The sequence below is a fragment of the Coffea arabica genome, chromosome 5e (genome assembly GCF_036785885.1).
Source record: "Coffea arabica cultivar ET-39 chromosome 5e, Coffea Arabica ET-39 HiFi, whole genome shotgun sequence".
Classification (NCBI taxonomy): domain Eukaryota; kingdom Viridiplantae; phylum Streptophyta; class Magnoliopsida; order Gentianales; family Rubiaceae; genus Coffea; species Coffea arabica.
The window spans coordinates 42,731,781-42,749,886 of NC_092318.1; the positions used below are offsets into that span (position 1 = coordinate 42,731,781).

An 18,106-nucleotide genomic window follows, 5' to 3' on the forward strand; every position below is an offset into this window, starting at 1 on the left:
TCTCGTAATATTGAGTAGTTAGTCCAACTATATGTTAGTAGTCGTTCTAGACATTCTGAGTTGGCGTGTCATATTGTTAAGTTATTAGTCATTTATTATGAGTTACGTATAGGTTGCAAAGGAGTCGACTCGATTAGAGTTAAGTTTTGGCCTAATCGAATCGAGTATCGATTTAATTTTAGCAAGCTCAACCTCGAACTTGAGTTCGATGAGTTCTCAATGTAAAGTTCAAATTTGAACTCGAGTTTAGAAAGATTAAAAATAATTATTTTATTTTTTTAAAATGAATAAAATAGTAATTTTTCTTAATAAATAATAAAATACTATTAAAATAAAAAATAATATATATATATATATATATAATCAAGCGAACTCGTAAACTAACGAATTGAGTATTTTTTTAATTCAAATTTGAATTCGATCTCGACTTGATTAGTTCGAATTCGACTCAAGATTGATCAACACCGAACTCGAGTTTTGACTTAAATTACTCACGAGTAACTCGCCGGCGGTTCAACTTGTATTAAGCTCTAATTAGATGTAACCTTACAAACTGAAAATGTTTGTGTTTTAAAATATCACAGGAATCAATGTCAAATAAGCCAAAACTCGGGGCCAGACATAGTGGGTAGAGGGCCCTACAAAATTTAAAAAATTATTTTTAGCAAGAAAAAATATGGAAATGACACGAATTGATACTTGACTGTGCTCTTTGCTCCTTAAAACATATATCTGCTATCAAGGAAACCAAGGAGTGGATTTTTCCAAAAGAATTCAAGACAAGACACAAATGGATGTTGCCATTAATGTTAAGCAACAAAAGCATTTTGTACTTGTACATGGTGCATGCCATGGGGCTTGGTGCTGGTACAAGCTCAAGCCTCTGCTGGAGTCTGCTGGACAAAGGGTCACAGCCATAGATCTGTCCGCTGCAGGGATCAATCCAAAAAGGTTAGATGAGGTTTACACACTTGAGGATTACAGCTTGCCACTGTTGGAGCTCATGGCTTCAATTCCTCCTGCTGAGAAGGTTGTTCTAGTTGGCCATAGTTATGGTGGCTTTAACTTGGCCCTTGCCATGGAAAATTACCCTGAAAAGATCTCAATTGCTATTTTTGTCACAGCCTATATGCCTGATATTCTTCATCCACGATCCTATCCTCTGGAACAGGTAATTAGATAACGGTTGTAATGCTTTTTTTTTTCCTTATAGCTTTCTTTTTTGTGTGTTTTATAAAAAGGATGGAGGAACGTGGGCAATAAAAATCCGATATTCATTTTAATTGAAGTAAACGAAACTGCGGAGGTAGCCTTGATCTAGTGATTAAGGTTAATGCCCCAAGAATTAGAAGTTCTGGATTATAATGTCCTTGCTTCCGTTTCGTTTCTTAAATTTCACTCCTCTTCTTCTAAAAAAATTTAAAAAAATAAATGACTTAGGACCATGGTTTTAAAGGCAAAGTTGGGGAGAGCTTCGGAGTGACCCCCAGGGCGAGGGAAACCTGAAAAGTCCAGGGGGCAAGGTGATGTGGTGTAAGTGTTATGGGGCAAATGCGTGGAGGTCGCCTCCAAGATGGAGGCGTGCCCAGGCGAACGTCCCGACGCTCCATATGCCCCAACAGACAGCAAAATTCATGGAACAAAGTGAAGGAGAATAGGGAATAAAACCTTATTCTTTATTCCTGATCGGTACCTAGCATTAGTGATGGAGGGGAGAAGATATGGAGCAATGGATGAAAACAGAAAAAGGGCAATGAAATAAGAGATTTAGTGATGCTGGACGATTTGCAAATATTGGCGGCACCTGGGTTTAGTGATGCAGGGCTCCATTTACAAAAGCATCTAATATTACCTATTAAGTCCTTGTGTTTTGACTAACCTCGTAAAATTAAGCTCACATGTTATGTTTATGTCTTATTTAATCCAAAACATAGTTTCTTTATAATTTGACCATTAAGAATATAAAAATCAAAGTTCACCGTAACCATTTCAGTATGTCTATGTAATTTAGCAATTTTTTACCATATTTTTCTATTTTGTTAGTTCCATATCCCATAACAATATATCTTTAATAAAATTTTCTTAATGTTTGCATATCTTTAATAATATTTTTCATATTTTTTATAATAGTCTTTTTGGTTTTTTTTTATACTTTTAAATATTAAAAAACCAAAGTTTGTGCAGTGTCTTGGGCTTTTGCTCGGTCTGAACGAGGATAAAATATTTCACCTTACACTTTCGCTCTTTAAAACATTGCTTAGGAGAGGTGGCAAATCAACCCACTTAACTAAATTTACCCATACCCGTCCATGAATAGATGGGTATAGGTATCTTAAATTTTTGTATATGGGTATAAATGGGTTACCCAATAATACCCATTTATTAAATGGGTATTATTGGGTAACCCATCAAACCCAATTAACCCATTTAAAATTCTCTTCCCCTAAATCTCTTCTTTTCCCCCACCCATTTTTTTTTTCAAATTTTTCATTTTGTCATGATGTTAACTAATTTTGTTTCATTATTATTATTATTTGTTGGTTTTATTTTATTATTTTGTTTTCTCTTAGTTTGTTAACTTGCTCATTTTTCGGCATTACCAATTTATGATAAATTTGAGCCTCTTTTCTTATCTTTCTAAAATGAAATTTTAAATTTATATATGGAAAAAATGTTAGGGGCTAAAAATTTTTGGATTAAATTTTTATATTAACTTTTATAGTACTTAGTTCAAATTTTTATATTCTTATTATTCAATTATTAAATAATATGTAATTTTGTGAAATAGAGTATAAATGAAAAAAATTTGGTAATTAGGCTTATTGAACATTATAAGTAAATATTTAAAACTAATGATGGGTACAAAGAGCGGTATAAATTGATAACTTAGTTTGCAAAAATGAATTTAAATGAATTTACAAAAAATTAAAATAAATGGGTTATAAATGGGTAATTGGGTTACCCAATTCATTTTTTGACTTACCCATTTATACCCATCTAATTAAATGGGTATAAATGGGTTGACTCACTTATACCCATTACCCATTTTACCCAACCCAAACCCGCCCAAGTCACCCATTTTGACACCTCTACTTAGGACTATGAAATGCAGGAATTGCATTCCTTTTTCTGATGTATGTGTAGCATTTGTGAAACCATCTAGCTAGTTCTCAAGTGCCTCTGAGCCCATTTTATGGTTAGATTTACAATTATCTTACTGTCATGGAAAAAAAAGAGAGAAATTGCAAGTCTATTTAATATTTCTCAATGGCCTATAGTAAAGGAGGAACAAAGGATGAGGCTTGAGGTATAAAATTGGAAAGAAAGGTAGTTGAAGCTGCTAAACGTTTTCCAACAAGTAATGAGATAGTCGTTAGAGCAAATGGCCCCTATTTAACGTTGAATGTTGGAAAACTAACCAGTAGCTTTTGTATGTGCAGAATATTCCAGATTTATGGTTTCAAATAGTTTGTTTTCACACTGATGGATGAGTAATTTCTAGTTATTTGTCATAACAAGTACTCCATCTGACAAAAGAAAGAAGGTTGAAGTGTTGAACCAATGTTTTTAAACTCAGACAGGTAAATAAATGGACGAGTTTCGATTCAATCCCGGTTCAAAGATTTTAATTTTTATATATTATATTACTATATACCTCAGATAATATTTTAACATAACAATGAAAAGAAAATTTTAAGGGGAATGGGTTCAAAAGTCTGGTATAACCGGTTCAACTAGTTCTTCAGAAGATTTAATTAACTTTTTGGGTATAATAATGAATCAGACCAATGACACGGCCAATCTGGCCTGGTTTGCAAATATAGGGTTGAACCTTAATCAACTTGTAAGATTTTCTTTGTTTTGATAGAATCAACTCGTAAGACTTTATGAAAAAATTTTTAAATTATCTTCTTGCAATCGGCTAGCCTTTTTTAATTTGAAATAAATTATTGTCATAATTATTTATATAATTTTGGTACTCTTTTCCAACTAATGATTTAACTGATGTTCCTTTGTCAAAGCATTTGGCTGGTCAATCCCCAGAAATGGATTCGCTGGACAGGGAGGTTTCCACCTATGGTACCCAAGAAAAAGCGAGAAAATCGTTGTTATTTGGCCCCCTATATATTTGTCAACCAGACTTTACCAGCTTTGTTCCGTTGAGGTATATATGCCCTTATGTTTTTTTGGACGTTAATTTATTTTGGTTCTTCTATTTTCTTTTTCAATATAAGATTACAACTAACCGACTAAACTGTAAGATCAATAAAACCGACTTACAACTCAACAACATTGCAAGTTAATCCATAAAAGGTGAAAATAATGGTAACATATAGTTAGAGTATACAACTCAGGTGTAGTGAAACTAGTTCTAAATGACCCTTTTTCCTCCGTGTTGGTTTTTTGCATCTATGAGAACACCAATAATGCAATTAAATGAGCTTCATTTTATTTTATTTTATTTCATTTCATTTCATTTTATTTTTATAAGTGGGAGGTCTTGAACGCATCTTAGTTAGCAGTCAATAATGGGATTAAGTGAAAGGGTAATTCTAGATAGTCCCAAATACATGTTTAAAATTTTCATTTATTTGCTACAAGTAAAATGAGTTTGTATGTAAATACTAATGCTTTCATAAATAGAAGTTTATAGCAAAGATGTTTCTTTTATGCTGACACACACACAAGTTTTCCCTACTACAAGTTAATTATTTCAAAAAAAAAATTATATCAACAACTTTAATATTTATTAATCACTTGATCCACGAATAAAATACGTTTGTTACATTGATATTTGCTAACAATAAGCGTAGGATAAAAGATTTAAAGTTTGATTTTCACTGGCTTATTGTTATTAATCAATCATTGTAGAATGTCAGCCCAATTGTATCAAAACCTATCTTTTTTTTAGACAGTGACGCACAGCTATTCTGCATTTGAATGTTCTTACCAAAAAATAAATAAACAAACATTTGAGTTCTCCTTTGCCAGGATTATGTATGAAACTTCTTAGGTGGATCTATTGGAATATGTATAGTTTAGTGTATATATATTTTTTCTTGTCAGGATCTTGAACTGGCAAAATTGTTGGTTAGGCCAACCTTGCATTTATTAGAAGATTTGGCAAAGGAAAAACCATTTTCAGCTGAGAAATATGGTTCAGTTAAACGAGCTTATATTGTATGCAAGGAAGATAAAGTACTTACATCAGACTTTCAGCGTTCGCTGATTGAAAATGTTGGGGTGACAGAAGTGAAAGAGATCAAAGATGCAGACCACATGGTAATGTTGTCGAAGCCCCAACAACTCTGTCAAAATCTCTTAGACATAGCTTAGAAGTGCACTTAATTTTTCGTATTTGATTGTGACTGTTGGCCCTTTCCGAATTAGTTGCCATTTATCAAGTTCAACAACTTTGTCCCATGTGTTTGTCTGACTTGGCGCATAAACTGAAGTGATCAATAGTCCAAAAATGTAATCACCTTATCTGTACATAAGAAAGGGTTTTTTTTTTTTTTTTTCCTTGAATTTTTCTGGCAAAAAATGTAGAACATAATATTAGTGACCTAGATCGTGGTACAATTTTGATCATTAGTTGGCCTATTATGTTATGGAATTTGCTATTGTGGAAGCCCTGAATCCAAAATCAGGGAAGTAGGGGAGTATCCTAGAGAGCCGTAAATAAACAAAAAAAGGGAGAGAACAAAAAACCCAAAAGAATATTGAAATTGGCTTTGAGTTTATATGTTTTTACCAAGAAAAGTAGCACAAAGAGCTACTTTCACCTTATTAAAAAAGCTAGCAACGTTTCAAAGATAAAAAAAAAAAAATTCAAGATTTGTTTGTCACGATGGTGAGTAATTTTGAATTGTATTATAATCTATTATTTGACAAATTATAAAAGCTTTGAATCAGCGAAATTTCAAAACTCAACTTTGCTTTCAAAAATTAAACCAATGCAGTTTTTGGCAATTTCCAAGTTCAAGAATGGACTCAGAAATTGTGACTTGGGGGGAAGATTTACATGGATGATGGATGTGTGCTTGTGGGGCTAATGTATAATTTTAGGGGGCGAAAGTGTCAATTTTATAAGGCTATTAGTGGAAATTCCAAAATGTTCAGGTAAATAAAAGAATTTTAAAGTCATGAACAATGTTGCATATTCGTGCAATATTCGCCATGGGCCAGGTCAAATTGAACATATCAACATTATTACATATATCCAATTTTTCTACAAAAATTCATCGAATTTTCATCCTTAATCATTTGTATCTGTTTTTCTTCTTTTTATTTGACTTTTGCCTGTACATTTATTCCAATATTTTTTTTTTTTTATTTACTGACGATCTTCTGGAAAAGTTTTTTGAGCAATCCCCAGATAACGTAATGTTGAACACACAATTTTCCACCTATGGTAGCCCAGAAGAGCCCGGAACATCAATGCTCTTCGGCCCGGAATTCTTAACATCCACTTTTTACCACCTTTGCTCGACTGAGGTATGACCTCGAGTGTTTATCTTTTAATTTTTTATTCTTCGGTTAAAAATCCTTTCTATTCCTTTTCCTAATTTGCATTTTCAATAACCCAAATTATATAGTTATTGAAATTCTGTTACGGTCAAGAGAATAAGTATGTTATGCCTTAATAGTACATGGCATGTCTTTTAAGAATTTTGTAACTTAGACAATTTCCAAGGGAGCTAGATTAGTGTAACTTAGCCAAAAAAAAAAGGTGTAAATTTTTTGAAATTTTTTTAATGTATTAACTATGGTGAATCCATGTAGACATGCATTGGCAAATATGACCATAGTTGAAAAAAAAAATTATGATCGTAGTTATTAATTCAAGAGATCTGTTTAACTTGCTACCTCTTTTACATGTTAAAAACTTCATTACGGTCAAACAAAACGTTTCATCCATCTTCCAAAAGAAAAAAAAAAAAAGAGTTAATTCCAACGTGTTCTCTTCAACTTATTAGAATTTGTATTTTGGCCGTTGAACTTCAAATTGGATCACTTTGGTCTCTAAAATACAAAATTTGCCCCATTTCAATAATATCATCGACAAAAGTGAGACAGATTTTATACTTTAGGGACTAAAGTGTCATATTCTAAAGTTCAGGTACCAAAGTGAAAATTCGAGTATAACCTACCAAAAAACAATGCACAACTTTACTTAGAAACCTCCACCAGTTGGTTTTCATTTGATTTTCTTGAACACAGTACCATTATTAGAGGACTAACTACACTTTGTATCTAACCAGGTAACCCAAAGACATCTTAAGTCTTGGGAAGGTGGGAGGTCAAGGGTTCAATCCTTGCCTCCCACCAAAAATTTGCTACAATCTGTGGCGGTCTTAATTGATTTTCATCGATGGAGTCTGTACTCACATCGAGTCCCCTCCTCCTCTCCCTATATTAGGATAGATTAGGTTATAAAAATTCTATCGTTGCGACAAAAAAAAAACTACACTTTGTATCCTGAACTTATACCATATTTTTACTTTATACCATAAACTTTAATTTTAGACACCTTAGACTCTAACATCTCATATTTGTTCACTTAAGTCCAATCTATAATACGGTTAGCAGTATAGAGGATTGCGCAACAAATCCATTTTTTTACATGACATGTGGGGATTATGAGATGATGGTAATACACTACTACCTAGCAGAGTGATTGAGGTATATGTTAGGTACATGGTCCTCTATTCCATTGCTTTTGCAAATGCTATTACCCATTGGACTTAAGTGGGATAAATCTGAGATATTAGGGTGCAAACTTTCGAAATTAAAGTTCATAATATAAAGTGAGAATAAGGTATAAGTTTGGGATGCAAAATGAAATTAGTCGTTAACTAGATGGAATACAAATTTTAACTCAAATTGACCCAAGAAATCAAGTAGACCATTTCAGTTTTTGTATAAAATGGCTGGTTAGTTCATGCATTATGTCTCTTTCTCCAATATAATTGATTTAATGTTCAATGCACACAAGTTACCTCAATTGGTAAAAATTAGTTACTTCCTTACAGAAAATCAAGTGTTCGAATTGCATCGCAGCAGCGACCTATGATTTTGGGGAAATGCTTTTAACTTGTGGTGGTGACCAAAATCGAATTCATTCAAATTTTTATCTACCAAAAAAATCAACGCGCACCTATGGTGGTATAGAAGCCTTATGCAGGATGCAGCTCCAACATTATTACAATATTCATTATCTAGTTTTACTTAATTAATAAATGATATACGATATACCTTGAAGAAATTAATTATTTAGGATAATATGACTAGGATGATCCCGTCAAGCAAAACAAAAAAAACTTTCATTTCTTTTACTCCAATAAAGGAATCGTCTGCTTTTCATTGCTTTAACATAGATATGTTTTAAGATTCATAATTTTTTAAAGGATTAATCTTTCCTAAACTGACAGTATATACACTGTTAGTTTTGGATGAATGATAACTATATAAAATTTGAATTTGAAATCTAACGTTTGCACATGTGTAATGAATCCAACGGTGATAATGTATACACTATCAGTGTATATAAGATTTACTCTTCCTTTAAGTACAACCAATAGAAAATAAATATGTGTGCCATATGACATTCTCTGTATCTCGTCGAATTTAAGTAAAATGGTGCGATCACATTTTTCTGGTCTGTATACAAATAATAATTAACTATTAAATCTCATGAGCATTAATACATAGGAAGACTAAAGACTTATTTCAGACGACCAGAAAAAATTAGAAAGAGAACTTAGGTTAACTAAAAGAAATTAAGTTGTTTGTCTGGAGGAAGCAAATGAGCATTTTATTTTCTCCAGTAGATGAAAAGCCAGATAGGAGATGTAACGTGCTCATCTTTTTCAAATCCCACTTTTCTAAAAAGTCTGCTATGGTCATTTTTTTCTTGGGCATAGACATTTTGGTCATATTAATTTTGATTAACTCATTTCTGGACTACTAGACAAATGTTTATCTTCCCAACAAAGTAGGCAATTATTGTCTTTTAGATTTACTATCAGTTTTCATGCAGGCGTAGAATACTGTACCCTTGAGCTTTTTTCCTGTGTTGCTCTCTTCGTGTGCAGGGAAAAAACAAATTTTTTTTTTTTAGGAAAAAACATTTTGGTCTCAGTGATTTTCATTTTTATCCGTGTGTGTGTGTGTATGTGTAAAGTCTAATAAGATTAATTGAATCGTCTCAATACTTTTTGATCACTTGTTATCATCGTAAAGAAACAAAACACAAGACAAGATGGATTTTTTTGCCAATTCCAGCAAACAAAAGCACTTTGTTCTGGTACATGGTGCAGGCCATGGAGCATGGTGTTGGTACAAGCTGAAGCCACTGCTGGAGTCTACAGGGCAAAGGGTCACAGCAATAGACCTATCAGCCTCTGGGATCAACACAAAAAGCCTGGATGAAATTCACACACTTCATGACTATGCAGAGCCACTGATGGAGTTTATGGCAGCAGTTCCCCCAGACCAGAAGGTCATACTCGTTGGCCATAGTTTTGGTGGCTACTGCTTGGCTCTTGCTATGGAACACTTCCCAGAGAAGATCTCAATAGCAGTTTTTGTAGCAGCTTTTATGCCTGATACTATTCATGATGCTTCATATGTTGGAAATCAGGTAACTCTTTCTACTCTCACATTATTCTTCTTGTCCTTGTTTGTTAACAAAAGAATGAGGGATTTTGGGCTTCAACCATTTCTGATGAGAATTGTTGGAGAGTGGAGACAACTGAAGACTGAAAAGTCCTAAAAAAGATTTGAATAGATGTGAGGTAGACTGGCATCCTACTTTTTATCAAGGGTTGCAGGATGAAGCAGTAAAATGGAACCATTGCTTGATTCAATTGAATTCTATGTTTTCTTGACATGTGTGTAATATTTTTCTCCAAGGGATCTCATCTACCATATCTCCACAAATGGTTCAAATTTGCCATATATAGGTATTCTCAGGTATACACAGGAAATGTCAAATTCATACGTGTATCACAATCTACGGGTCTACTTCTGGAGCATGTAATTCACATATGATATGAACAAATTTGATTTTCATGGATATCGTCTTATGTCAACTTTGTAACCTATACATTTTGGTGATTACTATTGCAATCTATATCAATTTTGTGACCTATACATTTTGGTGGTCTCAGTGTCTATGAACCTGCATCAATTGTTAGTTTATACAAGAACATGTGTATTATTCCTTTTAGCTTATGTTCTAAACTAACGTTTTCTTGAAAGTGTTTTAAATGGTTTTCTCCACCAATGCTGGATGTAATGTAAACTATACTTACATTTCTGGTTATCATTTATAAACGAAACAGAAAACACTACTCCACTCTGTACTTCTGTAATTTTCTCTTATAGTCAGATACTTAATTTCCTTTCTGCATTGATATTTTCCTGATGCTATTCTTGAAAAGTTTGCTGAGCGGTTCCCAGCAGAAGATATGTTAGATACCGAATATTTTGTCTATGGTAGCTCGGAGGAGCCAAGAACTGTAATGTCTGTTGGGCCAAAGTTTTTGGAGATAAATGCATACCAACTGTGCTCCATGGAGGTATGATGACTCAGTTGTTCAAGAACTCGAGAATTACACACTTTCTGCATAGAATTTTACATGCCAACTGGACTTGATGCGTATAAATTTCTCATTTTTCTGTTCTGACATGAAAATTTGAGCTTGCAATTGAATAATCATATTCATTTCCTTTTCCAGGACCTTGAATTGGCAAAATTGTTAGTGAGGCCAACCCACACACTTAATCAACATTTTCCAAAGGCAAACAAGTTTTCAGCAGACAAGTATGGCTCAGTTCAGCGAGCTTATATCATATGCAGTCAAGATAGAACATTTCTAACAAGTTTCCAGCACTGGCTAGTAGAGAATATAGGGGCAACAGAAGTTCGAGAAATAAAAGAAGCAGACCACATGGCAATGCTTTCAAAGCCCCAAGAACTTTGTAAATATCTGCTGGATATAGCCAACAAAGTACATCTAAGCTGAATTAGAAGGATTATTTGTGTATTTTATATAGTAGAAATAAAATAGTCAAGAGAGTAAAATCACAACTAAAATGCTGCAACTTTTTCCCTTTCATGTTTTGAGACAAAAAATTCTGATTTCTGCATAAGAAAGTACTTAATTGCTCAGTATTCTATTTTCTGACAGAGGAATAGTCCTTTCTTGCCAAGTAATTGTGCTAACATGTAATCCTGACAAATATCAATCAGAATAGGATGCAAATTACAAAACATTTCCTGCATGTCAATTGTTGACAAATGCAGATAAAAGGAAAATGAGATTCTCAGGAAGACAGGATAAAAGATAAAAGCCTCAAGTAGAGTTCTGGCATCTTCTAGTAAGAACTCTGTTTTCATAGCTCAAATAGTAAAACCAGTCACCCCTTCGTGACGGTTCTTCTGCTTTTTCAGTTCTAAAATGGCCTTGTCTTGCGACCTGATGCTCGACCACATAGGAGAGCATTCTTTGGAATAGGATACTCGTCTCTCAATGAATTTGCAGGAGAATATACGCGAAGATAGAATTGCTGTCCCAAGTATTGACGAGCCCAGTTCTCTGATCTGACATTCCACATCCCAACATTGTCCAGAGGCATGTAAAGGGCAGTCCATGACCTTGGATAAACCTGTATAGAAGTTAGAGATATGAAAATTAAGTTTGACCTCAATTGCACAATATGCAGGACTGCACATTCTAAAGGGAGCATGAATAAATGAGGCATCAAACAATTTAGATCGCAAAGTATCAGGTCTGCTATAAATTGTCGTGCATGAATTTCTTACTTGTACATAATAGTTAAAAGATATGCACTTTAAGAAAGATTCAAAACCACCAAGTACCTGAACGGTGCAACGAGAGATTCCATCACGCAAGTTGTAGTTTGATCTGCTGGCAGGTGACCACTGTCCACCATCCATCCTGCATACAAAACATGCTCAAGTAACTTCATAAGCGAATCTAAACACTTCAGCAAAGTTTCCCAGAGATAATACTTCTATAATTTATTTCCACAACAAACTGGAAAAACTCATCCTAAAGCCTTGTATTTGTGATAACATGTCATGCTATTAGGGCAGAAGCCACATAATCTATGAACAAGATCTTGATGTCAAGGCAGACGACTTACCCAACAACAAAGAAGATATGGCCATCAATGTGCCATGACTGGACAGTGTCTTCCGAATTCTCAAACACCACCTCAAAGAAAGCTCTAAAATCAGCGGCCATAACTGAAGTTTGGAGGTAACCACCCGAACCAGTGGGATTGTCAGGCATACTACCAAGAGAGAATACCCCCTGAATGTTGTAGTAGTCCGCAAGTTTAAGTGGCGTGTCAGCTGGGACAAATGACACACTGTTCACGGCATAACTCTTCTTACCATTGATGACAGGAGCAGAGTTCGCCAGTCTAATGGTACGTGTAGTATTCACCATTCCATAATGATAAGAGCCTTGAGGGTTTGGTCTTGGTCCACTAGCCGTTAAGTTTTGCCTGGTTTGATGCAAGAATTGGACTAATCAGGAGATCTTCTAAAGGTTGATAATGGAAGTAGACAATACTAATTGACATTTGAAGGCAAGCTACTTTTTAAATGAATTAAACACTAGCTTCATGAAAATCCAGTGATTATCAACTAAAGCCAATATATTAAATCTTCCTACTGACAAAGAAAGCAATCAATGTAACTTTTCATGGTGATGTCAGGAAATCTAGTTACATAAAAGCTGTAGAGGTGATACGATTATAGTTCCATTAGGACATTATTAATGCAAAAGAGTATATTCTCAAACCATACCTGATGGATCGAGCCTGGTTGAGAGACCAATCAATCTGAGTTGTTGGACCACCAGGGGGAGGCCCAGCAACACTTACTGCTGAGTTGCTGTAATGAAGAAGGGATGTTGCTGTAAGCACTTGGGAGGTAAAACGTGTTGAGAATACTATATAATAGTCTCGTGCAGGTTGGTCAGCAGTGACCAACACAGAGCAAGACTGTCCCAGATGGAGATCAAAGGAGTCGTAGGTGTTTTGCAATGTATGGGTCCCTTCAACCTCAACTAACAACATCTTGTGCCCCTGGATTCTGAAATTTAGGGATGTCACAAGCCCCACATTCGATATCCTGAACCTATAAGTCTTTCCTGGACGACAAAGTTTTGGTTCATTTAGAATATTAACAGAATGATAAGATACACGGGACCTAAGTAGGAGGATTGCTCTTTCATTACCTTGATCAACAGTGAATGTATAACCATTTGATCCACGGCCATTTATTAGAATGCCATCAGGAAAGGGAAGGTCATGTCCACCATCTAAAATTGCTCTCAGATCCTAACAGGTTTAAAATGTGGACACATCAGTTATCACTCTGCATATGATTCATCAAAATTTTGTAACCATAAGTCACAAATACCGATCAACAATTCCTTCAATTTAAAACCCAAGATCTTACTGTGTGATTTTGCTTGAACCAATCACCAGCCAAGATGGTATAGTCTGCAGCAGGAGGTGGGAAAGGAACAGGAATGACAGAACGGCTGTAAATTCTGATGCTACCATAGCCTCCAGCAGCTTTGTGGAAGGCGAGGGAGGGAAAGTAGAAGAAACTACCAATCTGATCCTTCACTTGAAGGACATAAGTGAAGTTCTTTCCTGGAGGGATAGGACAGTTGGTTCCATAAACTCCATCTTGCCACGAATTCCTTCTCTGCTGCACGCCATTCCTGCCAAGTTTCCAAACCAACAGAAAGAAAAGATTTTATTACTTATCTTGAACTGCTTAATATCTCAATGATTTTGAAGTAAAATTCAGGATGATACTGCTCCAAAAAAAAATCAACGGACTAAAAAGCCAAGTTAGACTACAACCATTTGAGGCTAATTAAAGGAGCAGATTCACGAAGAGCCCATCAAACTCTAACTGAACATCTCCTCTAAGAAAACATTTCCCCCACTTGTCAACTTTTAAGAAGACTAATGCAGAAACAGCATCACTCCGTGCCCATAACATTCCAGAGGAAGAAAATTGAAAAGTATTCACAGTAGTGGAATTGTTTTAAAGGCTTTTTTGGTCCTTCACTTCAGTTGGATATTAAAAACAAAAGCCTGCTCTGAGAATCACTAAGATAATGCAAATGTTGTTGTCAGCAGCCAGCACCATTTAATGCCAAGTAAAACAGGTTTCTTGGACATAGATCCCACCCATGGTTGGGGCAATTATTATTGTCATTCAAAACTCTGAGTGCATTTGGTAAGGCGTAGTTAAGATGCAAGTTGCACTGAAGCAAAACTTAATGTACCTTTCTTCATTAGACAAGCTTCTACTATTTCAGCAAAAATAGTAGAAAATTGACTAAAAGAAAGTTGACTAAAAGATCATTAATATAACAAATTCTAAAGCCTGTACAAGCCAGACACATCATTTCAAGGCTAACTTCTAGTCCAACTTCCCAAAAAATCTGAAACGCAGATCCAGATGCAAGCTTCTATTATTCAATACTTTGGAACCACAAGATACAAACCAAACTAGCCACCATACTAGATTTTGGACAAACGTAAAATTGTAAGGTTTAACATAAGGAAAAGAACTTGTTAATTATTTCTTATGTTCCTATATATATAGAAATCTACAAGGATCTGAAATGGAAAAACATAATCAAAATAAAGTTACATTCTTTACCATTTTACACATGTTTAAGTCTCAATGCTGCGTAATTCAAAAGCCAGTAAAAACTGATTTAAAAACGCAAACAACCAAATCACAGCTTGGTGTAAAAAAAAAATCTTCAAGCAATTTCTAGATATTGAAAAGGAAAAAGGAAAACTTTGACATTCTTTACATCCAATCCGGCACAGCAATAATATTCAAGAAAAAAAATGGAAAAACATTGTCCTACTTTCTCAACTGCAAACTTCATCAGAGAATAAAGAAACAGTAACATAAGTAATATATTCATTAGCAGAACTGACCAAGATAAGAGGAAAGGCTCATTCAAGCTGTTGAAAACACTAACAATCAAGTTCTCATTAGTCACTGAAGTAATTTGTGGTCCTGGAAACTGCCCATTTATCAATATCCCCTGCAACATTTCCGATACATTCATAAACGTAACCTCACAAGAAAAATATATATATACCCAGTAAAAATATAACACAAAAACCAAGAAAACGTGAAAATCTTGAATCTTGAAAATCTTGAATCTTGAATCTTGAAGAAGAAAGAAGGAATAAATTACCTGTTGCTTGACACCAAGAGGATAGATATCTCCATAAGTCACGTTCCATGTAAAGAACTGATATGGATCTTCTCCATTGATGCATTTCATTAGTAAAACTACTGCCACCACCATTGCTGACAATCTCCCCAGCCCCATATCTTCTGGCATTTTCACTAATCAACAAACGAAAAAATCCCACAAAAATGGAGAAAAAGAGGGGTCTTTGATGGGATAAATGAGTAGGAAGAGATTTTTATCTATTTAAAGAAAAGCCCAGCAAGTTCTTTAGTTCTTCTTGCTTTCTTGAACCTTATTACTGTGGCAGTATTGGGTTTTTTTTTTTTTGGATCAGGCGTAGAGATTATGGAGAAAATGTGGGGAGGTTGTTTTTAGCAGAACAAGTAGAAGATATGCGAAGTGTCTCCTGTTTTTGGAGGTAAAGCAGTTCTCTTCTTCTCAGACTTCTCTTGAGTTCAGTGACCGCGGTCTTTTTTGTACAGTGTGCAAACGCGGTTACTTTATTATTTGTCTTTTTTAGGTTCTGAATTTCCAGCAGGTTTACAATAGCGGTTCAGATTGGATGGCAAAAAGAGTAACTCGATCTGAACGGTTGCTTTTAATTTTTAATTTGAATATTTTTAATGGATGTCTAATTCAGTACACTTCTTTTTTAAACTTAATTTGGTACACTTTATTTACATTAAATTTGTTAGGTGATTTCAAACACTTACATTTATATCTCCATACATTTAAGCTTTTTTATTTTATTTAATTTCAATCATATATATATACACATATTGAATATATATATATATATATAAATAATAGAACAATGTTTGGTTAATTAGTTCCTTAGATGGTAGGTTGATTATCTATTTTTCAGTCATGTGGACTTCTTTAATTTTTTTACTTTTTATTTTTAATTATTTTTCTCTTTTTTTGTAACAATTGATTCCCTTCCTTTATTAACTTCCTTATTTATAGTAACTTTCAATCAATTTATTTATTTGCACCTTATATATATATATATATATATATTGTATCAATTATACCTTGCTAAATTCTTTTATCAATCAACTTATAGTTTTCCTTTTCTAAAATCTTTCAACAAATTATGTGCAGATCCGTTCAAGTATCAGGTCAAAAACTAGTTGAAAAACTAATACGAGGCATCTTTCGACGAGTGGACACTCATTAAATAAATCTTTTTAATTTTTAACAAAAATAAAATTTAGGCCAAGTTAAACGTAGTTGGATTTGGATTTACTAAAGACCACTTACCTTTTTCTTTTTTCTTTTTTCTTTTTTTGTTTAGGATTTTTTCAACAGATGTTCAATAGACATTCATTAATATGTCTAAATTCGACCTAACTCATCATGTATATATAGTTTACACATACTAATAATTACTGACTTCCCTTTTATTTATATATTTTTCCTAATTAGTGTTACATTTTCAAAAATTTAACACATGAAATACATCTTAACGAGTGCCTAATAAGCATCCATTTTTTATATTTAACTTTTTAATAGTGGTGGTATGAATTTCATTTTTCCTTTTTATTTGGGTGAATATGATTATATATTTTGTTACTGTGTTGAGATTTGCAGTAGCTAATGATTGAGGCATGCCTTATTAATGGACTTAAACAAAGATACAGAGTTGGGCGATAATTAGTTCATGCAATCAACAGTATTTAATATCTCTATTTCATCATTTAATTTGATCTGTACAATGCTAGAGTAGAGGGCATTATGAGAAATCACTACAGATTACATTTCTTTTTTCTTTTTTTTTTTTGAGGAAAATTCATTAAAATAACATTTAAAAAAAAAACCTCCTTTGGCTTTCAATCATAAGAAGGTAAAAGGCAGGCAACCACCAGATAAATTTATTAGGGAAAGTGCAATTTTCCCTATATCACAGGGCTATCCTTGGGTAGGAAAGTGATATTCTGTACCACCTTCTGGTAAGAGTATTAATGCACATTACTTACCAAAACCTATGCTCCTGCATGGAAAATTAATAGCCAACATCAATGTTCAATGTATATATGGTCCTGCAGTTGTGAATTTTTTTATGTGTTTTTATTATTTATTGATATAAATAGTACTAGATATTTTCTTAGGGCCCTTCTACTCTACACGTTTTACAATGCAAGCTCCATATCATTTTTTGGGTATAAATATAAATTTTTCCAAGAAAGTGTTTGCAATTTAAGGGGTATATGATAATTTTAGGTATTTTATCTTGAGGATAAAAAATAGAAAAATCCCTCTTCTAACACTTTTATAGTTGAATTTTAAACGACGATTATAGGTATCATGAGAATCATTACATACGAAATTTGTATAGTTCCGGATTTGATCCCTCAAGTATAAAATGCTGCAATTTGATCCCACTTATAGTCTCAAATTTGTATTATTAGGTTCTTAAATTTATCCGAAACTTTGAAACATCAAAGACCAAAAAAGACATGGTTAAAATTTTGTCAATAATATGCCCTGTTTGAATTGCCATTTTCTGCCAGAAAATTACGTCGTTTTCCATGATCACATTTCCCTATTACCTTTTTCCCTCACATACATCAAATCGCTACGGTAATTTTTCCATAAAAAATGACGGAAAATGCAATTCAAACGGGAATGGGCCAACACCGCAATTTTGATAGGGTATTATTTAAAATATTATTTGGAATAATTACTGTAGCATATTTTGTGATGTGATGTATGTGAGATAAAAAGGTGATTGAAAATATAAAAAGGTGGATTGGAAAGTGTGTTTATGATGCAAGCAAAATATTATTTGGAATAATGGAATTATCCAAACAAATATA

The 18,106-nt window shown here is 33.7% G+C and overlaps 3 protein-coding genes across 3 annotated transcripts; 2 read left to right on the plus strand and 1 right to left on the minus strand.

The window, feature by feature from the left end:
• The first annotated feature begins 738 nt into the window (after positions 1 to 738).
• Positions 739 to 5,529, plus strand: LOC113687826 (norfluorocurarine synthase 1-like). Its single transcript, XM_072048683.1, has 3 exons — positions 739 to 1,171; positions 4,023 to 4,165; positions 5,097 to 5,529. The coding sequence occupies exons 1-3, from the start codon at positions 791 to 793 to the stop codon at positions 5,335 to 5,337; spliced, it is 765 nt and encodes a 254-aa protein (XP_071904784.1). The 5' UTR covers positions 739 to 790; the 3' UTR covers positions 5,338 to 5,529.
• A 3,630-nt stretch (positions 5,530 to 9,159) lies between these two features.
• LOC113688162 (norfluorocurarine synthase 1-like) lies at positions 9,160 to 11,179 on the plus strand. Its single transcript, XM_027205849.2, has 3 exons — positions 9,160 to 9,646; positions 10,449 to 10,586; positions 10,746 to 11,179. The coding sequence occupies exons 1-3, from the start codon at positions 9,266 to 9,268 to the stop codon at positions 11,031 to 11,033; spliced, it is 807 nt and encodes a 268-aa protein (XP_027061650.1). The 5' UTR covers positions 9,160 to 9,265; the 3' UTR covers positions 11,034 to 11,179.
• LOC113688161 (L-ascorbate oxidase homolog) lies at positions 11,150 to 15,601 on the minus strand. Its single transcript, XM_027205848.2, has 8 exons — positions 15,288 to 15,601; positions 15,022 to 15,131; positions 13,505 to 13,775; positions 13,281 to 13,383; positions 12,848 to 13,193; positions 12,178 to 12,543; positions 11,891 to 11,969; positions 11,150 to 11,676 (listed from the first exon to the last, which is right to left on the minus strand). The coding sequence occupies exons 1-8, from the start codon at positions 15,435 to 15,437 to the stop codon at positions 11,464 to 11,466; spliced, it is 1,638 nt and encodes a 545-aa protein (XP_027061649.1). The 5' UTR covers positions 15,438 to 15,601; the 3' UTR covers positions 11,150 to 11,463.
• Positions 15,602 to 18,106: the final 2,505 nt, after the last annotated feature.

What these genes read in the sequence shown, in the direction of transcription:
- LOC113688162 (XM_027205849.2), top strand. Translation starts at nt 9,266, where the DNA reads ATGGATTTTTTTGCCAATTCCAGCAAACAAAAGCACTTTGTTCTGGTA. An exon ending in CTTCATATGTTGGAAATCAG is followed by an intron (nt 9,647 to 10,448) that starts GTAACTCTTTCT and finishes ATTCTTGAAAAG; the next exon opens with TTTGCTGAGCGGTTCCCAGC. An exon ending in ACCAACTGTGCTCCATGGAG is followed by an intron (nt 10,587 to 10,745) that starts GTATGATGACTC and finishes TTCCTTTTCCAG; the next exon opens with GACCTTGAATTGGCAAAATT.
- LOC113687826 (XM_072048683.1), top strand. Translation starts at nt 791, where the DNA reads ATGGATGTTGCCATTAATGTTAAGCAACAAAAGCATTTTGTACTTGTA. An exon ending in GATCCTATCCTCTGGAACAG is followed by an intron (nt 1,172 to 4,022) that starts GTAATTAGATAA and finishes CCTTTGTCAAAG; the next exon opens with CATTTGGCTGGTCAATCCCC. An exon ending in ACCAGCTTTGTTCCGTTGAG is followed by an intron (nt 4,166 to 5,096) that starts GTATATATGCCC and finishes ATTGTTGGTTAG; the next exon opens with GCCAACCTTGCATTTATTAG.
- LOC113688161 (XM_027205848.2), bottom strand. Translation starts at nt 15,437, where the DNA reads ATGCCAGAAGATATGGGGCTGGGGAGATTGTCAGCAATGGTGGTGGCA. An exon ending in TACATTCACTGTTGATCAAG is followed by an intron (nt 13,194 to 13,280) that starts GTAATGAAAGAG and finishes TTTGTCGTCCAG; the next exon opens with GAAAGACTTATAGGTTCAGG. An exon ending in TCTCTCGTTGCACCGTTCAG is followed by an intron (nt 11,677 to 11,890) that starts GTACTTGGTGGT and finishes ACTTCTATACAG; the next exon opens with GTTTATCCAAGGTCATGGAC.